Source organism: Henckelia pumila, chromosome 4 (genome assembly GCF_033568475.1).
Source record: "Henckelia pumila isolate YLH828 chromosome 4, ASM3356847v2, whole genome shotgun sequence".
Classification (NCBI taxonomy): Eukaryota; Viridiplantae; Streptophyta; class Magnoliopsida; order Lamiales; family Gesneriaceae; genus Henckelia; species Henckelia pumila.
Window position 1 is genome coordinate 143,100,500 of NC_133123.1, and position 22,849 is coordinate 143,123,348.

At 34.4% G+C, this 22,849-nt stretch overlaps 2 protein-coding genes across 2 annotated transcripts; both read left to right on the forward strand.

Annotated features, from left to right (window-relative positions):
* The first annotated feature begins 740 nt into the window (after positions 1-740).
* LOC140867278 (kinesin-like protein KIN-4A) lies at positions 741-8,993 on the forward strand. Its single transcript, XM_073272350.1, has 26 exons — positions 741-1,219; positions 1,953-2,099; positions 2,203-2,352; positions 2,555-2,808; positions 3,334-3,506; positions 3,593-3,717; positions 3,950-3,986; positions 4,113-4,204; positions 4,332-4,442; positions 4,610-4,723; positions 4,810-4,897; positions 5,071-5,183; positions 5,283-5,381; positions 5,474-5,587; positions 5,681-5,797; positions 5,877-5,957; positions 6,164-6,235; positions 6,427-6,520; positions 6,676-6,713; positions 6,801-6,898; positions 7,030-7,128; positions 7,272-7,493; positions 7,572-7,725; positions 7,817-7,963; positions 8,046-8,379; positions 8,479-8,993. The coding sequence occupies exons 1-25, from the start codon at positions 1,094-1,096 to the stop codon at positions 8,271-8,273; spliced, it is 3,093 nt and encodes a 1,030-aa protein (XP_073128451.1). The 5' UTR covers positions 741-1,093; the 3' UTR covers positions 8,274-8,379; positions 8,479-8,993.
* Positions 8,994-9,805: 812 nt separating this feature from the next.
* Positions 9,806-11,447, forward strand: LOC140866135 (uncharacterized protein At4g06744-like). The gene has a single exon (XM_073271038.1). It carries the CDS (start codon positions 9,927-9,929, stop codon positions 11,208-11,210), a length of 1,284 nt encoding a protein of 427 aa, XP_073127139.1. The 5' UTR covers positions 9,806-9,926; the 3' UTR covers positions 11,211-11,447.
* The last annotated feature ends 11,402 nt before the right edge of the window (positions 11,448-22,849 follow it).

The following is a 22,849-nucleotide window of genomic DNA, read 5'->3' on the forward strand; positions in this document are numbered from 1 at the left end:
GCTGAAAACAATTCCATAGCATCACGTGGTTTTGAGCTGTTTTCCTTTTGCCTACTATTCCCCCATTTCTATACCAAACGTACAATACACTAAAATCGATATAAGGATAAGATGGTAAATTTACAACCACAACACGCCGTTTTTTGTGCGAAAACTGGGAAAACCGTTGGGAGCAGGGCGTCGTTTTTTTGGGGAAACACCCCCCATTTTGGCTTATTTTTTCCCTTGTTACCAACTCTAAACTAATGCATAAATAAATTCGGAGTTAGTCTATGCTATATTGGGATTGTTTTTCCCCTATTTCAATATCATTAAATCACGTGGAACCCATATATTTTTATGAAAATTGACATATGTGTTAATGATTTGACACATCATGGGGAGGAAGAACTCCAAGTATAGCATAGAATAATCCATACATTCATTAGTTTTTTGTCAGTTGCGATCTCACGAGTTAATATAACTTATATTCACAAATAAAAGACAAATTTTTTTTATGAATTATCTATTCATCTTACAAAATTAACTTATGAGATCATCTTACATGAGCTTTTGTGTTTATTTTTTGTATTACTAGCATGCAATAACAAAACTAAAATAATTCGTAGTTCATATGATAAGTAAGCTAGTGTTTGTGAAATTTTGTAGATAATAATATATAAGTGAATCAATTTTTGTTTAATGAATGAATGAATGAAAGAGAGAGCATTGGTGAATAGTGAGTATAATTGAAGTGTTGATATGAACCGTTGGGGCTAGTGGTTGTCCTTGCTTGCAATCACACGCACAGCTAACATACACACACACCGAGTGGAGATTCTATTTCTTCTTCCTCTTCGTCTTCTATTACTTCTTCTTCTTCTATTCCCTCGACTACCCTTTCCATATCTCCGCTTAACTTTCTCTCTCCCATTCCCTCTATCTCTCTGCTTCTTGTGTCATTATCTGCTCCAAGACTTTTTTTTTTTTGGGTCCTTCTGTGAAAGTTTCTGCTGACTGTTTGTCAAAACGCATTTGGCTTCTGGAGCTTTTGTGGGTTCGGCTTGGATTACCGTTTAGTCTCTCGATTGTAGTTCGTTTTGTGGTGTTACCGATGGAAGCTAATTCTTCTGGGGTGGATTGTTGTGTAAAAGTTGCGGTTCATATAAGGCCTTTGTTAGGAGATGAAAGGCTTCAGGGGTGTAAGGATTGTGTTACCATTGTACCTGGGAAGCCTCAGGTACTCCTGATATTTGTAATGAGAGATTTTTATTTTTTATTTTTATTTTTTTTTACTGTGTGGTGATGAAGTTGCTGCAATTTCCAGAAGAATGCGTTGTTGGTGGTGGGATGCTTTTTGGCTGTTGGAGTTTATTGTTTCTCAAAGATCTGATTTTTGATAATTCTATCTGATGAGATTAGTGGAGGCTGTAAATGTTGCAGTGTGTCTGAATTTTTCAGTGATTCCAAATGAAATACTCAGTTGAACTGTACATATCAAACATTAAAACTCAAAATATTTGTAACCTTCAAATTTATTTTCCTTTTCTGGTTTATTTAATGTTTCTTTTTTACCACCTAAAGCAAATATCTGTGGGCTCGCTAGAAAGAAAGTTTCCGGGAGTTTTCATCTGCGGTGATAGTTTTTATGAACCGGTTTTAAAAACTTTAGGATTTCTTGTAGGATTTGGTTAATTGCTTCTAATGTCGATTTTTTTTTTTCCTTTTCTAATATTTGGTTGCCCTTTGGGTCCTGTCCTGTATTGCTTCATTGCAGTCATTGCGATTGTTTCTATTAAGAATTCTCCTTAAATGGTGGACTAGTTCCGTCCAAAATCATGATTTATGTTCTTGTTTTTTACCCATGCTCTTGCTATCTCCTACCTAGTATCAAGTTGGTTTTAATTTTCTATCATTTTGGAATGTGTGTTTAGTCATTTTACTCATTTGGTTGTTTCATGATTGTGGTGCAGGTGCAAATTGGTTCGCACTCATTTACATTTGATCACGTTTATGGTAGTACTGGCTCACCCTCGACTGCAATGTACGATGAATGTGTCGCACCTTTGGTCGATGGCTTGTTTCAAGGTTACAATGCGACTGTTCTTGCGTATGGACAGGTCAGCTTACAATTCATTAATATTTTGATATATCAAAGGAAATTAGCTCTAGATGCTGTCTATAATCGAGTTCTATTTAAATTTTTTCTTGAATGTGACACAGACAGGATCGGGAAAAACATACACCATGGGTACTAATGTCAGAGATGGAGAGCAAAGCGGACTAATTCCGAAAGTTATGAATTCTTTGTTCAGCAAGATTGAAACCTTGAAACAAGAGATTGAATTCCAATTACATGTCTCCTTTATTGAGGTTCATATGATCATCCTCTGTTCTTCCTTTAAAGTTTATACAATTGTTTTCATCTGTTGTTGCCATACATACTTTGATTAATGGCATTATCATGTTTGTTGATTACATGTGCTATCACGGAAAATTTGATTTTATACCTACTTAATATCCATTTTTGTTTTGGCATTATTTATTTATTTATTTATTTTTTTTCCAATTGAAGATTCACAAAGAAGAAGTAAGGGACTTAATCGACCCCAATTCTGCTAACAAACAAGATATAGCAAATGGACAGGCAGGAAAAATAACCATCCCCGGGAAACCTCCTATACAAATCCGTGAAACATCGGACGGTGTAATTACACTGGCTGGATCAACCGAGTGTAGTGTTAAAACTCTCAAAGAAATGGCTGATTGCCTGGAGCAAGGATCACTGAGCCGTGCAACAGGGAGTACAAATATGAACAATCAGTCAAGGTATGTGATCTGAATTATGGTATTGTTTTAGACACATCGTTCAAATAATGTGGAGCCATTTAACACCATGATTTTCTCGAACAAGCATGCAAATATTTGCCAACACTTTTTTCATGTATTTTAGAAACATGTGGAGCAGTGTTCTTAAGTTGAAAATGATGGAAATTTGAGGTCTTGAAAAATATCGTTGAAATTCTTATTAGAGTAGTTTTCACGTCAGGTAAACGCATTTTTATGGAATTGCACGTAATTGTTTTCCATTTAATCTCTTGTAATCTTTCATCCCTATGTTTCATCCATGCAACAATAAGAAACTGTAAGCCATTGCATTGCATCTGTTTAATTCATTCAACAACATTCTTGAACATCTCATGATACTGACAAAGGGTTCAGCAGCCCTTGCCCTCTGTTTAAGTAATGTACTTGTTGAATTTACTCGAGAGTAATTGTCTCTTGGTGGAATCTTCCACCTGAATCTTCACTAAGTCATTATCGAGGATAATAATTCCCCCCTCTCTGTCTTAGTCGCTCGCATGCCATTTTCACCATTACGATGGAGCAGATGCGCAGTTCTAATGACGGCAATCTAACCGACTGTATGGCTGAAGAGTATCTCTGTGCCAAGTTGCATTTGGTGGATCTTGCTGGATCAGAGCGTGCCAAGAGAACAGGCTCTGATGGTCTCCGTTTTAAAGAAGGTGCCTTGGATCACTTTTTTTTTCCCCTGTTTCTTGATAGAGGCTTCAATTCATGGCAGCCATATTTATGAAATGTTCCTTGACAGGAGTTCACATTAACAAGGGTCTTCTTGCTCTTGGTAATGTTATTAGCGCGCTTGGTGATGAGAAAAAGCGAAAAGAGGGTGTTCATGTGCCATATAGGGATAGCAAACTTACTCGGCTACTGCAGGTTCGGAACAAGTTCACCTATAAAATGATATAGTTACATAACAGATCCTGTTATTAGTACGTCTTAGGTCATACTTGACTGTCAAGATTTGACGGTGACAAAACCTGCATTTTCTTTTTTTATCAAATATTTCCTGAAATCTCTAGCTAACAACTCGCTAGTCTTCTGTAAGGAGATATCAATTGTGTTTAAAGTTTGAAGTTTAAAGTTTTTTTTTTTTAATATTTGGCAGGATTCTCTTGGTGGCAATAGCAGAACTGTAATGATAGGTAATGCACATACTTTTAAGTTTGTGAATCAGAAACAATTCATGTAACTCTGATTAATTAATTGAGAAGCAATACCAGTAGAATACTTATCATGTTGTTCTAAGCTCTAAATGACTTGTTTTGCAGCGTGCATTAGTCCTGCGGATATAAACGCTGAAGAAACTCTTAACACTCTGAAGTATGCCAATCGTGCTCGAAATATCCAGAATAAACCTGTTGTAAGTGTTGGACCAGTCTAATCTGTTTCTCTCCTTCTTCCGTGTGGCATTTTCGCCAAATTTAACTGAGGATAATTTCTCTATTTAAGTTTTCAAATCGATATAAATTTGATTTCTTGATGATCAGATTAACCGAGATCCAATATCTAACGAGATGATGAAGATGCGTCAACAACTGGAATATCTACAAGCTGAACTTTGTGCTCGCGGCGGAGGCATTTCCTTTGATGAAATACAGGTGAAGTGAAAATTTTCTTTATTGTAGACTTATGGTTACACTAAATTCTGAATGAGCTTGCTCCATAATTATGCCGTTGAATATCCCTTACGACCCTGATATAAAGATATATATTTATATATGACTTTGACGGGAGCAAGAATGTTAGCTTGAATTAAATCGTGCAGGTTCTCAAGGATAAAGTTGCTTGGCTTGAGGCAACTAATGAGGAGCTGAACCGGGAACTTAACAAACTCCGCAAAAAAGGCGGCAGTATTGAGCAATATGATTCTGATTCTAAGGTGTGTAATATCTTTACTTGGTAAATTGTTCATATATAACTTTGCGAGTATGTATATTGATGAGTTTAACTGTGATGCAATTGCAGGTTCGTGGAAATGGTATAATGAAAAGTGAAGGGCTCAAAAGGGGATTGCAAAGTATAGAATCATCTGACTATCAAATGAGTGAAGGCAGTATGTCCATACTTCACTCTCTATCAATTTTCTACTTTCTTTAATGAATTATCATAGTTAGCTAGGAAAATTCTAGCATGGAAAACCTATTTTACTGAACTTAGTTCTGAAGAAAAATACGGAGAAATTCATTTCACTGGAACTTATGTATTGTGGGTTTGTCAATCGTGCAGGTGATTCGGGAGATACGGATGAAGATACAGCCAAAGAGTTGGAGCATACTTACATACAGAATAGTATGGATAAAGAACTGGATGAATTAAATCGACAGTTGGAGCAGAAAGAGGTTACGTTTATTAATTTATTGTGGTTCTGTTTATTATCTGTGCTTATCCATAGGTAAAAAAATATGTGTGGTAGTCTTAATGTAAAATTTCATTTGCAGTCGGAAATGAAACTTTTTGGTTGCCCTGACACTATGGCTCTTAAGCAGCACTTTGGAAAGAAAATTATGGAACTCGAGGAGGAAAAAAGGACTGTACAGGTCTCATACTGTGAAAAATAATTATTTGAAGCACAGCTCGTTGATAAACTTCAATATTTTAGTATTCCTATTAACCATTTAAGCTGTTGCAGAACGAGAGAGATCGACTTTGGGCAGCAGTTGAAAACCTTTCTGCTAATTCTGATGGACAGGCACAAAAACTGGAAGACATGCATGCACAAAAATTGAAAGCTCTTGAAGCTCAGGTTTCTATTTTTCCCATCTATTTTTAATTTGATCTATTTGTCAAATTCTGTGTACGTGTTTATTTTAAGAAATTTTAAATCTCTCCTCATCAGATACAAGATCTTAAAAAAAAACAAGAGAACCAGGTTCAGCTTTTAAAGCAGAAACAGAAGAGTGATGAGGCTGCTAAAAAGTTACAAGAGGAAATACAATGCATCAAGGCACAAAAGGTCATATAGTTCTACCCATTTTTTTGCATAATTATCATAATTTTAACATTCAATGGCCTCATATTTTTTGACATTGCAGGTTCAATTGCAACAAAGGATTAAACAAGAAGCTGAACAGTTTCGACAGTGGAAGGCATCTCGTGAAAAGGAACTACTGCAGGTAATTTTACTTCCATCTCCAAAATTTAGCTTAACTCGTTTTTTTTTTCACATTCATTGATTAGTCTTGACCAGATATTTTATTTTTCAAATTGAGTTCCATTCTGATGTTAATTGATTTAACATAACTCTGTTAGTGCATTACCTTTTGTGACTTTGAATTCCAGTTAGTTGAGCTTTACTTTGACATACAATGTTGTCACACAGTTAAAGAAGGAGGGCAGAAGAAACGAGTATGAGAGACATAAATTACAAGCATTGAATCAGCGACAAAAGATGGTGAGAATCATCTTTATGACCTGTGTGTTATTTTGACTTTGTTATCTTATTTTAATGTAACTTTGCCATAAAATTTATTTCTTTCTTGGAGATGCTTGATAATAGTTCTATGAAGGTGGCATTCTTTTGTAAAATGTGGATTGTATTCAACAAGCTTTTGATTGCAATCTTCTCTGAATTGATTTATTTAGGTTCTTCAGAGAAAAACTGAAGAAGCTGCAATGGCTACTAAGAGGTTGAAAGAGTTGCTGGAAGCACGTAAATCTTCAGCTCGTGACAACTCTGGTACTTTTTTTCCCATGGATATTCATTTTTTGTCTTCTCATTTGTATTATGTTTACCGTTTTCCTGAGCTACTTGGCAATGCTTTTATGATCATCCCTGACATAATACAACAGCCCTCGTTAATTTTTTAATGCTGACGTTCCATCTCTTTCCAGTGACTAGCAATGGACACGGAAATGGAATAAACGGTCAGGTAGTTGCTTTCTCTATCTTTGTGAATAAGATAACAATATTTTCCGCATAATTTTTCAAACCATATAAATTTATATTTTGTGTCCAGAGTAATGAAAAGTCCATGCAGCGATGGATAGATCATGAGCTTGAAGTTATGGTTAATGTTCATGAAGTTCGTTACGAGTATGAGAAGCAAAGTCAAGTGTATGTACACAGGCATTTAAGTCAACGTTCTCGCTAGCACTTAAGTATATTATGTTATGACCTAATGTACTCTAACAGACGTGTGTTTCCCACATTCATTCAATGTAACCTTTTTCTGGAATCGTCTGCAGACGAACCGCGTTGGCAGAAGAGTTGGCTGTTTTGAGACAAGTCGAAGAATTTGCTTCAAAGGGCGTTAGCCTCCCTAGAGGAAAAAATGGATTTTCTAGGTGAGATTATGTCACGAATGAACGTTGTATATGACCATTTGCCCATAATTGGCCTAGTGTTAAACATTTACTAGTACAAAATTGTAAGTTTAAAGTTCTATAAATCATACGGACTGTTCTTGATATGTTTCCTGTATTTTCAGGTTATCTTCAATGCCACCAAATGCTAGAATGGCAAGAATTTCTTCTCTTGAAAGCATGCTGAATATTTCATCAAATTCACTCGTAGCGATGGCTTCACAGCTTTCAGAGGCGGAAGAACGAGAACGTAGCGCCACTACTCGTGGACGATGGAATCAGCTACGTTCTATGGGGGAAGCGAAAAATCTACTGCAGTATATGTTCACTTATCTTGGCGAAGCAAGGTAAGAATGGGAAAGTTGATTAGATAATTCAAACTTTTGAGTTCAAAATCAAATTTAAGGTTTTGATGTCATAAACAGGTGCCAGTGGTGGGAAAAGGATATTGAAATCAAGGAGATGAAAGAACAGATAAAGGAACTTGTAGGCTTATTACGACAAAGTGAAGTGAGGAGGAAGGAAGTTGAGAACGAGTTAAAACAAACTGTTGCCATGGCACTGGGGACGCCACCTTCTGTATGATTACTTTTATGCGTGTTGCTTCATGATTTTTTTTTTCTTTTGTGCGCTTCTATATACTTCTGTCTCAACTGTTCATTCCCTACAGGGAAACTCCCACAAACACATTGCCGATGATATGACTGGTTCTTTGTCTCCGATCCCAGTGCCAGCACAGAAACAACTTAAATATACAGCAGGAATTGTCAATGGCTCCATTAGAGAATCAGCAGCGTTCATGGATCAAACAAGAAAGGTTCATTTTCAACTCCTCAAACTCATGTTGCCACATATGGCATACCATCTAGGCTCACTACAAATGTTTTTGGCTTGTGCAGATGGTTCCCATGGGTCAGTTGTCAATGAAGAAATTAGCACTTGTTGGACATGGTGGAAAACTGTGGAGATGGAAGAGGAGTCATCATCAGTGGTTATTGCAGTTCAAGTGGAAGTGGCAAAAACCCTGGAGACTTTCAGAATTGATTAGACACAGCGATGAAACAATCATGCGTGCTCGGCCTCGCGTACAAGCTCTTTCCAACGTCGTGTATAGAAATGGTCGCTAGCTGGCTTGTATAGTTGTATATCTCCACGATGTTTATTCTTTCCTGATCGGTTCCAGACCTCAACATACAGCACAGGGAAATGATTTGAGAATTGAGATCAATGCAGGTAAATCTTTATATAATGAATCACAATTATTTTTGCTTTCTCGATATTTTAGAAGGATTGCCGGCATACAATCTGCTTATCTGATACACTGAAATGCAGGGGAGGTCCAGTTGGCAGTTGGGAAGTTGCCTGTAGCTTTTTTGGTAAAAATGAGTATGGTAGAGAAACATATATTTAAACCTTCAGGATCTTGTAGATGTGTACTCGTCTGTGGCGACTAGTGAAATTTTGAAGGGGTTGGCATTCCATCTACCATGGCAAAATTCTGATGCATCATCAGCTGCTGAGGAAATTCTATCAAATTTACAGTAGTGTGTGTGTGTGTCAAATGTTCTTTTTTCTTATTATTATCTTCTACTTTTTTACCAACTTCTGCAAGGGTTTCTTTTTCTTGATTCTTTCCCTTTGGAGGCTAATTGGCCCTGTGTATATTTGTGTGTAACCACAGGATGCGGTGCAGAATCACTTAGTTTTAGAAAATATGGTTCTTTTATCAACGTGTGTTTAGTATTTGAGTGTTTTGCTGTAAATTGTAATAGGTGGTGATGGAAGAAGCTTCATTGCCTCAATTATATAACTCAAAATGTTTATAAGATTATTATTTGCGAATATGCAACACCATGTCCACATACATATACCTCCAATTTTGCAAGTAAAATGTCACTCATCGCATTGATTGCTAACTAGACTTCCACAATATGTATTGTCTCAAGAAAATAAACCATCCATTTCTATTGGAAAAGTGGATAATTGGTGATCTGTATATTTGTATATAAATGATAAATAATATTAACAATAGCAAATTGAATATGTCATTTTAATGGCTATTAATTAAAAAAACTGCGGCTGGTTCTGGTCCAGCCTCCAAAAGTCTTCAGTAAACAACATTAATCTGAGCTGTACTGCACTTTCTAAGTGGATGTAGAGCCCCTGATAAACATTTTTTGTGTATATCATCGAAACAATTAAAAATAATTAAGAAAGCATATAAATTCTAATTCCAAAAGTAACAATTTTATATATAGATTCATGTATTCCTAAACATTTTGTGATATTTTTATGGAGGTAATTTTCAATTTGCTCTATCGATCGAGTATGATATCTATCAAATTATTGAGTTCCATAAGACAATTGTTTAGGCAATTTTTTTCAGTATGAATTTCCACATTAATACGTGACACTATGATTCTTATGTTTAAAGTTTAAACACGATTTTGAGCAAACGTGAGAATAAAGGGGAAACTAATTAATAATAAAGAAAAAAAAATCAACAACTAAAGTAAGTGAAATATAGAATGCGTTAGCATGACATATAAACTTACGAGGCTAAAACTGAAAATAGGACACATATATACAAAGATTCAAAATTTGCCACTAACTTAATTGTCATCTACATTATCCACACGCTGCATACTGTGAAATTTAGACTAAATAATTAAAATTGATCATCCATTTTCCACAGCAACTCTGCATTCTTTGTTGAGTCGTTTCTTATTTCACTTTTCTCTGATCTTTCAGTTAACTGCAGCGAGATTATACTGAATAAAATGCAGAAATGTTTGGTCAGATTAATTGAAGTTTTGATCTTCAGCTGCATGATAATTATCCTTATTCCCCTGGATTTCAATGTTCAAGTTCGCTGTCAAAAACTTGAAGTAGGCGGGGGCGGAGACGGTGGTGGGCTGGTAAGACTACAAACCACACAGCCACCTGCACCTTCTCCTTCACAGGCCTCATTTCTCTTTGCGGATGAAAGGCTTGCTGCAGTGTATCCTGTCATCCAAAAATTCAAGAACATCATAGTTTCGGATCCATTGAACATCACCTCCACCTGGATCGGGACTGACATATGCAATTACCAAGGATTTTTCTGTGATGCCCCTCCGGATAACAAATCCGCCATCGCGCTTGCTTCCATCGACTTCAATGGATTCCAATTATCAGCACCAACCCTCGACGGGTTTCTCGATCAGCTCCCGGATATAGCTCTTTTCCATGCAAATTCCAACAGTTTTTCGGGAACAATTTCTCCAAACATTGCCAAGCTACCTTATCTCTACGAGTTAGACATAAGTAACAACCTGTTATCAGGGCCATTTCCCGCTGCCATTTTAGGCATCAACGGCCTGTCTTTCTTGGACTTACGCTTCAATTTCTTCTCCGGCTCCGTCCCCTCCCAACTTTTCACCAAAGAACTAGACGTACTATTCATCAACAACAACAATTTCTTGACCAGGCTGCCCGAATACATTGGCGACGACGCACATGTTCTTTACCTCACCTTAGCTAATAACAAGTTTTTCGGCCCAATCCCACGTAGTATTTCCAGGATTTTCTCGAACTTAACAGAGGTTCTGCTCCTCAACAACTTACTAAGCGGCTGCCTGCCTTATGAACTCGGGTTCTTGAAACAGGTCGTTTTATTAGACGCTGGGAAAAATCTTTTAACCGGGCCGTTACCATATTCGCTGGGATGCTTGCAAAAGCTGGAGATTCTAAATTTTGCCGGAAATCTTTTGTACGGGAATGTGCCTGAAGTTTTGTGCAGCCTCGGAAAGTTGGCTAATCTTTCGCTGTCGGATAACTATTTCACGCACGTTGGTCCCATTTGTTTGAAACTGGTGAAGAATGGGTTGCTTGATGTGAGAAAAAATTGTATTCCTGGTCTGCCATTACAGAGATCAGTGGCAGATTGTTCCGCATTTTTCGCACGTCCGAGGTATTGTCCTTACAGTACTGCAACATATGAACATATCCCCTGTTGGATTCCTCGCTCTGACTCTGCTCCATTAATGGCCCTTTCGGAATTAGCTCCTTCACCACTTCCTTAGTGATCTTGTCGTTCAAATATTCAATCTTTATTTTCAGTGGTTTTGATCATTAATAATGTCGGTGTCAGGTTAAAAATATATGTCCTAATATTTGTGAATTTACCTGTAAATCAACAAGATGCGTAGTCGATTGCATTTGAGCGCTGCGTTATTTGTCAAATATAAAACATATGAAAAGTAACATTGTGTTTTGATGGATTGATTTCAATTTCTTTACTTGTTTTTATGATGATAGTATTTGCGGTCGTTATTTTTGATATACATTGATCGAGTTCATTATCTTTTTTTTTTTTTTTTTTTTTTTATGTGGGAACCCGCAGCCATGGTGCGAGTTCAATATCTATTTTGTTTTACAAACAAACGTGGATTGACAAAATATATTTAAATGAATTTCTAATCCATTTTATATAAAATTAAGGATAATGTTATGTGTACATAGAGTTGTACATAGAGGGTTACACGTCCTATAAATTAGGAAAGTATATCAAAAATATTTTAAAATATCTTTATTTTCAATAGTTTGTCTTGCTCAAAAAAACTATTAACGAAAATATTATTATTTTTTATTTTATTATTTATTGTGCAGTTTTAGGGGGTGTCAAAATTGAACCCGACCCGAGCTGACCAGAAAATTATCGGATTAAAGTTTTGAGGTTTTGGGATTCGGGTTGACCTGAAATATTTGATTTTTTTTATTTTTAACAAAATAATTAAATACATATAATAATAATAATCAATATATTTTAATTTAAATACATAATAACAAAATCTCACTTATATAGTTTTATATAATTTAAATTGAAAGTTTAATTGTACGAAATTTAAAATATACTTACTACACAAAATAAAAATTAATTTTAAAAATCAATGTTTTAAAAAATAATTATTACATGTGAAAAATCTATGATAATATACAATAAATATTTTTCAAACATATAATATATAAAAATATAGTAAATACTTCTTAATTAATCTATAAGTAAGTACAAAAGCTTTTTAAAAATTTCTCAAACCAAACCCGAATAAATCAATAGCGATCGATCCAAACTCGACTAACTCGATCAACCCAAACCTATATGTTTGAGTTTTGATTTTGTTTTTTAACAAAATATTAAATATTACACATAATAATAATAAATATATTTTAATTTAAATACATAATAATAAAATATCGTTTATATATGATTTAAATTTGAAAGTTAAATTTTAAAAATTATAAAATATATTTACTAAAAAAATAAACAATTATTATTTTTGTTGAACTCAGTAAAAAGTTATATATATTTTCATAATTATTTTTTTAAATGTTATAAAATAATTATTTTTGTTGAACTCAGTAAATTAATTCTAAAAGTAAGTAATAGAATAAAAATAATAATATTTTAGAGAAAGGTTTTAGAGTAAGACAAAAAATTGTAGGTTGAAGAGAAAAAAAAAATTAAGATACTTTCCTAATTTAATTGACATGTAATCCTCTATATCAAACTCTATGTACACATAGCATTGTCCTAAAATTAAATAGTTCCATTAGAATTTTGGTGGATCTTGTCATTTGAAATCAATTATTCAAATTCATTATCTCAAATCAAATCTCATTCCTCTAAATCAAACTTATCAATTTCTCACAACATTTTACTTCTACTAGAAGTCTAAAAAATTAATTATTCTTTGATTTGGTTTCTGTTTAAACTCCCTCCGTCCTTGGTGTGAAGCCTTGTTTTTTGTTTTTTTTTCCTAAAGAAAAATTATTAGAATCACATTGAATATAAGCCTTTTATTTTATTCACATTTAATTTATTCAAAAAATGGTTACACATTTCTTCAAGACTTAATTAATAGGAATATATTAGAAAATGAATAAAAGAAATATGACAAAAGTTTATACAAACTTTTATATTTAGGACAAATAAAAAAAATATAACATATATAATCGAGGCAAAGGAGTATTATACATAACATTAATTTGTGACATGTTTATGTAGTGATTGACATTGTTAATTTGTTATGCATGTCAGCTGCTAAGCTTTTCAGCATCATGGACCTCATGGGAGCGTTCACCCAAAATCAGCACAGTTCAAATTTTAACCATCTAACCACTAATCACGGATAAAAATTAGATTTAATACTATGTAAAATGTTTAATAAAAAAATATGAATAAGGTAAACATTTTTTTCGTAAAGTGTTTAATAAAAAAATATGAATAGGGTTAACGTTTTTTTTATATTAAAAAAATTGATATGGAATGTTCCAATAATTTTGATGCAATCATACGAAACTCACCAATTCACTAGCTTTAATTTCTAGTGGTTGCCGCACAATCCCATTTAAAAAGTAAGGGGACGAAAGTTTGATAAATTATTGGAGAAAATAATTATAAATTGAATCAAGTGATATGATCAATAATTAATGGTGTTGTTAACTTGACATTTCCTGCAGCATTGTATGGAATTATGCTCCATGTAGAATTTCTATATATATATCCAAGATTCCTATTATCATATATTCCCTCCGTTTTAATTATGTAGGTTTCTTTATTTCTTTTCGATTAATTATCTCAAATATTTATTCTATTTTTTTTACGTTTAGAATCATTTTTTTATAATCAATCAAGTGATATGATCAATAATTAATGGCGTTGTTAACTTGACATTTCCTGCAGCATTGTATGGAATTATTATCCTTGTAGAAGTAAAAATATATAAAGATTCCTATTATCATATAATATTCCCCCGTTTTTAATTATATAGATATAGATTTCATTATTTTATTTTCGGGTTTCTCAAATATATAGTTTGTTTTTTACATTTAATATCAATTTTGTTATTTTTTTTATTAATGTATCTCTATTAAATAAGTCTTGGAAAATATTCGATCATTTTCAAAATGGAACTAAATAAGAATAAAATAAAATGTTTGTTTATAAACTTTGCTTTCTAATGATTTTCTTAAGTACTTGTGTGAAAAATATAAAAAAAAATTATATTATTATATAATCTATATGAAAAAAACATAAAATTTTAAAGTATAAAACTTATATTGGAGAGAAAGTAATTAATAATAATTAATTTGTTTTTTCTTGGTTCACTTTCGATATACAGATATTTTTTCGGTATACTGAATTTTTTTTCGGTATCTGTACAGTATCAGTATGAATTTTTTTCATATCAAAATTTCATATTTTCGGTATCGGTATTGGTACCGATATTTCTGATACGGTATACTGAAAACTCACCTCTACTCATGACATCTCCTAGCCTGTTCATGTTTCAAAATTCATCCATTTTTCGATGCTGATGTTTGGCAATTCAAAATTTTCTTATTCCTTTAAATGTTCTTGCGGAATCTATGGAAATATTACAATATTTTTTAAAAATAAAAAAACAAAAAAGTCATTCACAAATTCCACCTTTGTAGGCTTTAAATATGAATGTTGCGCTTTTCACAGTTTTTAATTGAATATATATTCCAATAAATAGGAGCTCCACTATATCTTTATTAGACTGAAATCCACCAGAGTCCGATTTAGATAGTTGTTTATAAAAAGCACTTTTGATCTATTTTGCAGAAAATTTTGAAATTTTATAAAAGAAACACACAAAATACTTGATAGAAGCAATCTCAAACACTATTTTGATTTGAGATTCTTATGTTCAAGAAATCACAAGTCAAAATTTTTTTTGAGAAAAGAACAAAAAGGCTATAAATTATTCCCTCTAAAAGTTTACAGTTAATATGATTAATTTTCAAATCCTTTTTTAAAATAATAATATTATGATGTGCATGTATTCCATTCAAGCATATAGTTATCTAAAAAATCACTCATAAAATCTCCAGTCTTGTCGAAATTTCCATATCATTTTATTATAAAGCATGCAATTTTTTTTAGTAAAACATATTTCAATACTTCATAATCCATAATATATATCGTTTTAATACAATATGGATTATTCCATATATACAAATCTCATGATCATTGATCACTTAATTAATTATATGCAAACTTCTTTAATCTATGAACTTCGAATTAGTTAGCTTGGCGTCGCATATGAGAGGCACCGACAAAAGCATCATCCATAAGAAATTTTTTGATTTGAGCGATCAATACACATTCTGGGTCTAAAAACTCATTACCAGCTCAATTAATATTTACACCTCTTGGGGTTACGTTGTCACTCAAATCTTAATTTTGAGTTGTATAGTAGCTCAAACGTCACGTTTTAATTATTCTGTCCAACTAAGACAATTATTGCAGTCATACAAAACCTAATTTATTGTCAGCAAAGATGGGCCGGGTCCCAAAGTCTTCAAAGACAGCAGAATAGGTGGCAATGGAAACGCGTGAATGAAGAAAATTGAAACGCGGTTTCACACCGAAAGTTCAGATTTTGGCATCTATAAATAGATGCATTCTTCGGCATTTCAGAATCATCCCATTCTCAAGCAAATCATCCGAGCTTGAGTTTCTTCTTTCTCCTAAATATTTCTATATATATTTGTGAGATATGTTTTCTCCTGTATAAGAGAGTGAGTGTCTCTTTAAAAACACAGAGAAAGGTTGTAATTCTTCAAATATTATAGTGGAGTCTTTTGATCTTGCCCGTGGTTTTTACCCTAATAATTTTTGGGGGGTTTTCCACGTAAATCTTGGTGTCTACTTATTCTTCAATTTTCATAGTTTCTATCTCGTGATGCCGCACTTGGGACCAACAAGTGGTATCAGAGCCTTGGCATAAATTTTTTTAAAATTCTGAGTATGCTCTGTGGTTGCACCTGTGACTGATCTTCCACATCAGAAAAGATTTTTTGAAGATTTTATAAGGCATGATTCTTGTAGTCAAGATGAAGGCAAAATACGAGATAGAAAAGTTCAATGAGAGCAATTTTTTGCTGTGGAAATTGAAGGTGCAAGCAATTCTAACAAAGGAGCGTTGCTTGGCAGCTATTGGAGATAGACCGGCGGACGTCACGGACATCAAAAGTGGAATGAGAAAAGATCTCAAGGAAATGTGGCCAGTACTTCAGGCAGTGGCGAAATATTATTCAGCGAAGCAGCAACAGTTGCGGAAGGCAGACACAAATTTTGTGATGCATGGATTATGGATTTAGGAGCGACGTGACATATGAAGTCAAGGAGAGAATGGTTCGATCAGTATGAACCAGTCTCAGGAGGATCTGTATTCATGGAAAATGATCATGCCTTGGAAATCGCTGGGGTCGGTACCATTAAAATCAAAATGTTTGATGGTACTATTCGCACCATACATGAGGTACGACATGTGAAGGGCCTGACAAAGAATCTTTTGTCTTTGGGGCAATTGGATGATATTGTGTGCAAAACCCGTATCGAGAAAGGGATCATGAAAATTGTGAAAGACGCGCTTGTGGTTATGAAGGTGGAAAATATTGCTGCAAATCTGTATGTATTGTTGGAAAAAACACACAAAGAGGCGGAACTAGCTGTTGCATCAATTGGTTCGGGAGAAGAATCAAAAATGTTGTGGCATAGAAAGCTCGGGCATATGTCAGAACGAGGAAAGAAGATTCTCTCAGAACGGAAGCTGTTGCCGGGGCTTACAAAAGTGACTCTATCCTTTTGTGAGCATTGTGTTACCAGTAAACAACACAGATTAAAGTTTGGAAAATCTACTACCAAAAGCAAATGCATATTGGAGCTGATTCATTTTGATGTTTGGCAAGCACTGGTGGTATTAGGGATGGCAACGGGGCGGGTCTGGGGCGGGTTTGGCTAAACCCGGGACCCGCCCCGCCTCTCTTTGGACCCGCCACGCGAACCCGGCGGGTCCAATCCGGGTTAGACCCGTTGGACCCGCCATAAATGAAATAATTTTAAATTTATTAAAATAAAAAAATAAAAAATTTAAAAATTAACAAATATCATTAAATTTAATTTCAAATATAGATTTATAATGTTTAAAACAAAAAAGAAATTATTCTCACAAGTTTAAATTTATTAACTTGTAAATAATTAATATTTATTAGCTAAAAACATTATAATGATGTATTTTTATACTAAATATATCATAATAAAATAAATTCATTTCAATCCAATAATATTACACATTCAAATTATGGATAAAATATTGATTATTTAGTATAATAATATAATTATATATTATTAATATTACATATATATTTTATATTTATTTATATACATGAATATTTTAAATATATATATATATAATACTTTGGCGGGGCGGGTCCGGGGCGGGTTTGGCCAAACCCGAGACCCGCCCCGGACCTGATTGTGGACTCGCTTTGGCGAGTCTAGACCCGCCCCGTCGGGGCGGGTTTGATGCGGGGGCGGGTTTAGACCCGCCCCATTGCCATCCCTAGGTGGTATCCCGAGGAGGAGCGAGATATTTTGTCTCGTTTATTGATGATTTCTATAGGAGATGTTGGGTGTATCCAATCAAGAAGAAATCAGATGTTTTTGAAGTCTTCAAAGTTTTCAAAGCGCGGGTTGAACTTGATTCTGACAAGAAAATCAAGTGTTTGAGGACTGAAAATGGAGGAGAATATACCAGTGATGAATTTGATACATTCGGTCAGCATGAGGGCATCAAACAACACTTCACGGCGGCTTAAACGCCTCAGCAAAATGGAGTGGCAGAGCGGATGAACAGAACTTTGTTGGACAGAACAAGGGCCATGTTGACTACTGCGGGTCTACCAAAGTCATTTTGGGCAGAAGCAGTCAAAACCGCTTCTTATATCATCAATCGTTCTCCTTCAGTGGCGATTGATTTGAAGACTCCAATGGAGGTGTGGATTGGCAAGCCAGCTGATTATTCTCGGTTACATACATTTGGAAGTCCGGTGTACGTTATGTTTTTTTTTTTTAAAGAAGGCACCTCGCTCGATCGGTTAAACGTTACCGATCGAGCGGGCATAAAGTTGTAACTCTCGGGTCTGAAAAACATATGGCCTCGCTCGATCGGTTAAACTCTACCGATCGAGCGGGAAAAAAAATATGCTTCTCGGGTTTGATAAAAATAGGCCTCGCTCGATCGGTACAATTCAACCGATCGAGCGGGCATACCCTGCTCAAAATCTGCAACTGTTCAATTGCTGAATTTGCTGCTTTCTTGATGCTTTTCAATCTTCATCATGCTGATAAATAAAATACATGCATTGACAAATAAATCCTATCATTTAAATACATCAATTTGTGAATATAAACTAGGATTTACCAAATAAAAACATGTACAAGGTTCCTTGTCTTCTAACATGTTTACATACAATACATATCATCTGCTTAAAGCCCGAGTCACCACTTCTAATCTTTCAATCTCATGCTATCCAAGCTAAACTTGACTTGCTCATGTCCCAACCTGATGCAATGCACACATACAAACAAAGCAACAGCCGGATAACTTCGGTGAGAATAAATCTCAGTATGAACAACATGCATATACATCATTTAAGCATATAAACTCATTCTAATCGTGAATTTCATATAATAACATGCTAGCATTTATAAACACATATTCTAAATCATAGAAATCTTTAGGTTAATGCATAAATGCAATGCATGTGCCAAGGAATAGACTATCAAATCTGATATCAATAAATCGTAGTTCTGAGATCCCAGGAAAATAAAATCTTTAACTAACCACCGACTCTCCCAATCGAGATGGCATCAAATCTCTCAATCCCCTAACGTTGGATCAACTATAGTGAGTTATCTAGCTCTGGAAATAAATCTATATTCCGTGTCATGAGTCATCTGACTCTGGAAGTAAATCTACATTACGTGCCACTCAACTACAATTCTCCAAACGTCATCTGCACTAGGCTTTTCAACCCTCTGTGCTTGTCAGGCTGGAGTTCAAGATGAATGCAACATAATCTGGATGCATCAAATCATACATAAGCTAAAACAACATCTTGAACACATCAATCTTATTACCATATAATTACTCAAGGATACTGACAAATCTGTAAGCATCACATAGAATACATAAAATATGTTCAATACAGAAAATAATATACATCAAAGAAGACAAGTAAACATGTACATAAATATTTTAGGAATTCAAGAAGATATCTATCTTGAATAATCTATCTCATTTATGTAAACGTAAACAAGAATATATATTAAACATGCATGTATGTGATTTTAGGTAACTCGATAATCAAAAACAATCTCGAGTTATTCTGCCCATCTTATTAATGTCTATTCATACCTGTATTCTGATTAAAATATCTGACACTCTGGCACTTCTTGATCAACTACAAGTTGTCCAAATCTGTCATCAAATTCTGCTCATTTCAATATTTGCTAATTGTAGGTATTCTTGATTCAATCTTAAACACTTCAATTCATTCGAACTCGAACTCGTCGATTCGACTTCGATCATCTTCAATTCAAATCTGACATAGATTATAACATAACTAAACATCGATTTCCAATCTGAATCGATGTTTCTTTAAAGCTTATTCAGTTCAAATATGGCTATTACAATCAGAATTCAAACCGACGTCGCAACTATTCGAGTCCGATAAATCTTTCGATTCAAATATACCCATATCTACATTCTCAACACAATCTCATATTCAATTCAGCCACAATAACTTGAATATCATCTCTAAACATGTAGAATGCATATCAAGTCAAAATCTTGAACCAGCGGCGTAACGGATCAAAACCGGAAATTCTAAATACATGAACATCATCAATACTATACTCTCAACATGATATCATCTTCAATTCTTCAGCTAAATTTCGAAATATGCAGCCCCTAAAAATCAGATTTCTGAAAAATCTTTCAAATATCGGAAACATGTTCAAACGACGATTTTTTCCTGTTCCGTTTTAGATATGCTATCGTCGTATATGCTAGAACATGTTTATACAATCAAATCTTAATTCTAACAACATCATAAAATTCAAACATGGTAGAAATTTATAAAACTTACGTCAAAACGTATCACTCGAAGCTGTGATCGCAAATATATGCTCAATCGAAAATTCTACCGAGCGGATCAATTTTTACGGAAGCTTGAAATCTCAGAAATGGCTTGGAAGCCTTTTTTTTCTCCCTTTCTCGGTTCTTGTCTGATTCCTTTCTGATTCCCACGTGAAAATGCAAGGAAATATGTGAATTTAGATATATATTGTCCTATTTGTAGTTTAGTCCCTGAACTTTGGCCTAATTGCAATTCAGTCCCCGGACAAGAGATTTAATTCAATTTCAATTCTAAATAATTTAAGAATAATATAATTTGATTCTAAACTCTAAATATTCTCAAATTAAATATTCTCGGATTAAAATTAAATCATTACGGACCTTATCGCATTTTAGTCCTTGAATTTCTCAATATTTGCAAATTGGCCCTTGCTCGGATTTTATCCTCAAATTAAATCCTTGATATTTATAATCTTAGAATTTACATCTTAAATTCCATAAATATCAATTTAAATATTTTTAATCTTTTAATTTAAGAATTCCGGATATTAAAATCTTAAAATCCGAAAATCCTGAAATTAAATATTTTTTACCCGAAATTGAAATCTCTAATTTCCATAAATTCATAAATTCATCTTTTCTCTCTTATTCGGAATTTAAATTTTAAATCCCGTCATTAAGAACTTAATCTTTTCGGGCCTTACAATTCCTCCCCTCTAAGGAATGATTTCGTCCTCGAAATCGCATTTGATCTTACTGCTGATTCTCGTAAGCTGCATAGCTGACTGAAGTAATACTAACTTCAATTCTCTGAGCTTTCGATCTCTATTATGATATCTTCTCTTCAATCGTATCTTAATCTTCTTTCTGATCGCTTCTGCAATCATAACTATTCTCTTGAACATATAATCACTGAGTCAACTTAGATCTAAGTTGCTCTTTCTCGTGATCTAACTCTGTATCAGTTATCTGACTTGAATGCACATACGTATTCTAGCTGATATTCTTCAGCCAATGCATATGGATAACAAGCCATCTATCTGACAATTCAAGATTGAGTATGAATCAATAAGCTGGATCAAATACTCATAGCTTCTGAAATATCTTTATGAACTTAATGATGCTTGGGAAAGAACTTCTTTACTGATCATTCTGTTCAGGCTTCAAAATCTGGTCAAATCAATCTTCAAATTTTTTTTTATCTTTTCTTGACTCATATCTGATCTGATAGCTGATACTTCTGACATATCATTTCAATATAAAGACAGTTCTGTTTTTCTTATTATCTAAATGCAAAATACTGTCTCTATATCTATCAGATAGCGGTCACAGGAATTATAGTAATCAAGTGGCAAATAATCAATCAACTAGTACCGAATCTAGTACTATAGTTCTGAGCATATCCTAGGAAATCTGGATAATCACATCTGATAGTCCAATAATCAAAGGATGGTATAATGAAATCTCATACAACCAAACACTCAGAACATCTGACAAACAATGCCACAATCTAGCAAACAAATCTAACGTCTCTATCTCGACAATAGATTTCAATAATTCTTGTAATCTGATCATCTTGCTAACTTAGTAACAAATATATTTTTATGTCTGTATTGTGTCTAATACAACATATTCTTGAATTTGTCGAACTCTACTACAATCTAAATCGCAAAATCATGACGATTTGAGTAGATTCTAACTAAACTTTTTCGAATAGTTGATCTTATTTTGGCTTTTCAGTAACTAATCCGTTACATAAACAATATGTTTTCTTCTTTTCTGCTTCTTCATTCTGGCAATTTAATATCGGCAATTGAAATTCTGTTGTTTCTGCTTTCATTTTTTTCACCACTACTGATTTCCAAGTAATGACTACATGTAAATCATACATGTTTAGATAACTAAAGGTGTAGTAGCCCGTGCCCTAATTGAGTAATTAAAGGATTAATGCTAATTAATTGAATTGGGTATTGGATGGATCGGAAGCTCCGAAGGCACGATCGGAAGCTCCGAACAGGATCGGAAGCTCCGATGAGCGATCGGAGGCACCGATCGATATTACGTCAGACATGACGTGTGGTTGGATCGGAAGCTCCGAACAGGACCGGAAGCTCCGATCACCCCTATCCGGAGTCATCAAGTGATATTTTGACACGTGGCAGATCAGGATCTTCGGAAGCTCCGATGACAGGATCGGACGTTCCGATCGAGGTTCGGACGTTCCGATCAAGGATCGGAAGTTCCGATCGTTGTCTATAAATAGAAGGCCGAGACTTCACTTTCATTTGCCAATTCCGAGTTCTCCTTTCCTTTCTAGTCCTTTTGGAGCTGTTCTGGTCTTCTTAGGCTTGGTCTGGAGGTCGGAGAGGCGTTCGGTAGTCGTAGCGGAGTTGTGCCCAAGTTCTGGAGGCATCGACATCAAAGGGCTAACGACGGACGAAGGTATAGCTTTTGCTTCCTATAAATATTTAGGAGTATGCAATAGCTTAGTTAAGGCTTTTAGAGCACTTTAATGATAGTAGTATCATTTGGCAGTGTAGAGCAGACTATAGGCGTGGACCTAGAGTTGGTAGAGCTTGCACTGTTTTGAGGTACGAAAGTACTGTTCGAGATATCCTGACTGAGTATGCATGTATTATGTGACCGCATGATTTATATGCCATGATATTATGCTGCATTCATTTGCATCTTGCTGTATCTTCTTCGAG

What these genes read in the sequence shown, in the direction of transcription:
- LOC140867278 (XM_073272350.1), top strand. Translation starts at nt 1,094, where the DNA reads ATGGAAGCTAATTCTTCTGGGGTGGATTGTTGTGTAAAAGTTGCGGTT. An exon ending in TTGTACCTGGGAAGCCTCAG is followed by an intron (nt 1,220 to 1,952) that starts GTACTCCTGATA and finishes ATTGTGGTGCAG; the next exon opens with GTGCAAATTGGTTCGCACTC. An exon ending in GACAGTTGGAGCAGAAAGAG is followed by an intron (nt 5,184 to 5,282) that starts GTTACGTTTATT and finishes TTTCATTTGCAG; the next exon opens with TCGGAAATGAAACTTTTTGG.
- LOC140866135 (XM_073271038.1), top strand. Translation starts at nt 9,927, where the DNA reads ATGCAGAAATGTTTGGTCAGATTAATTGAAGTTTTGATCTTCAGCTGC.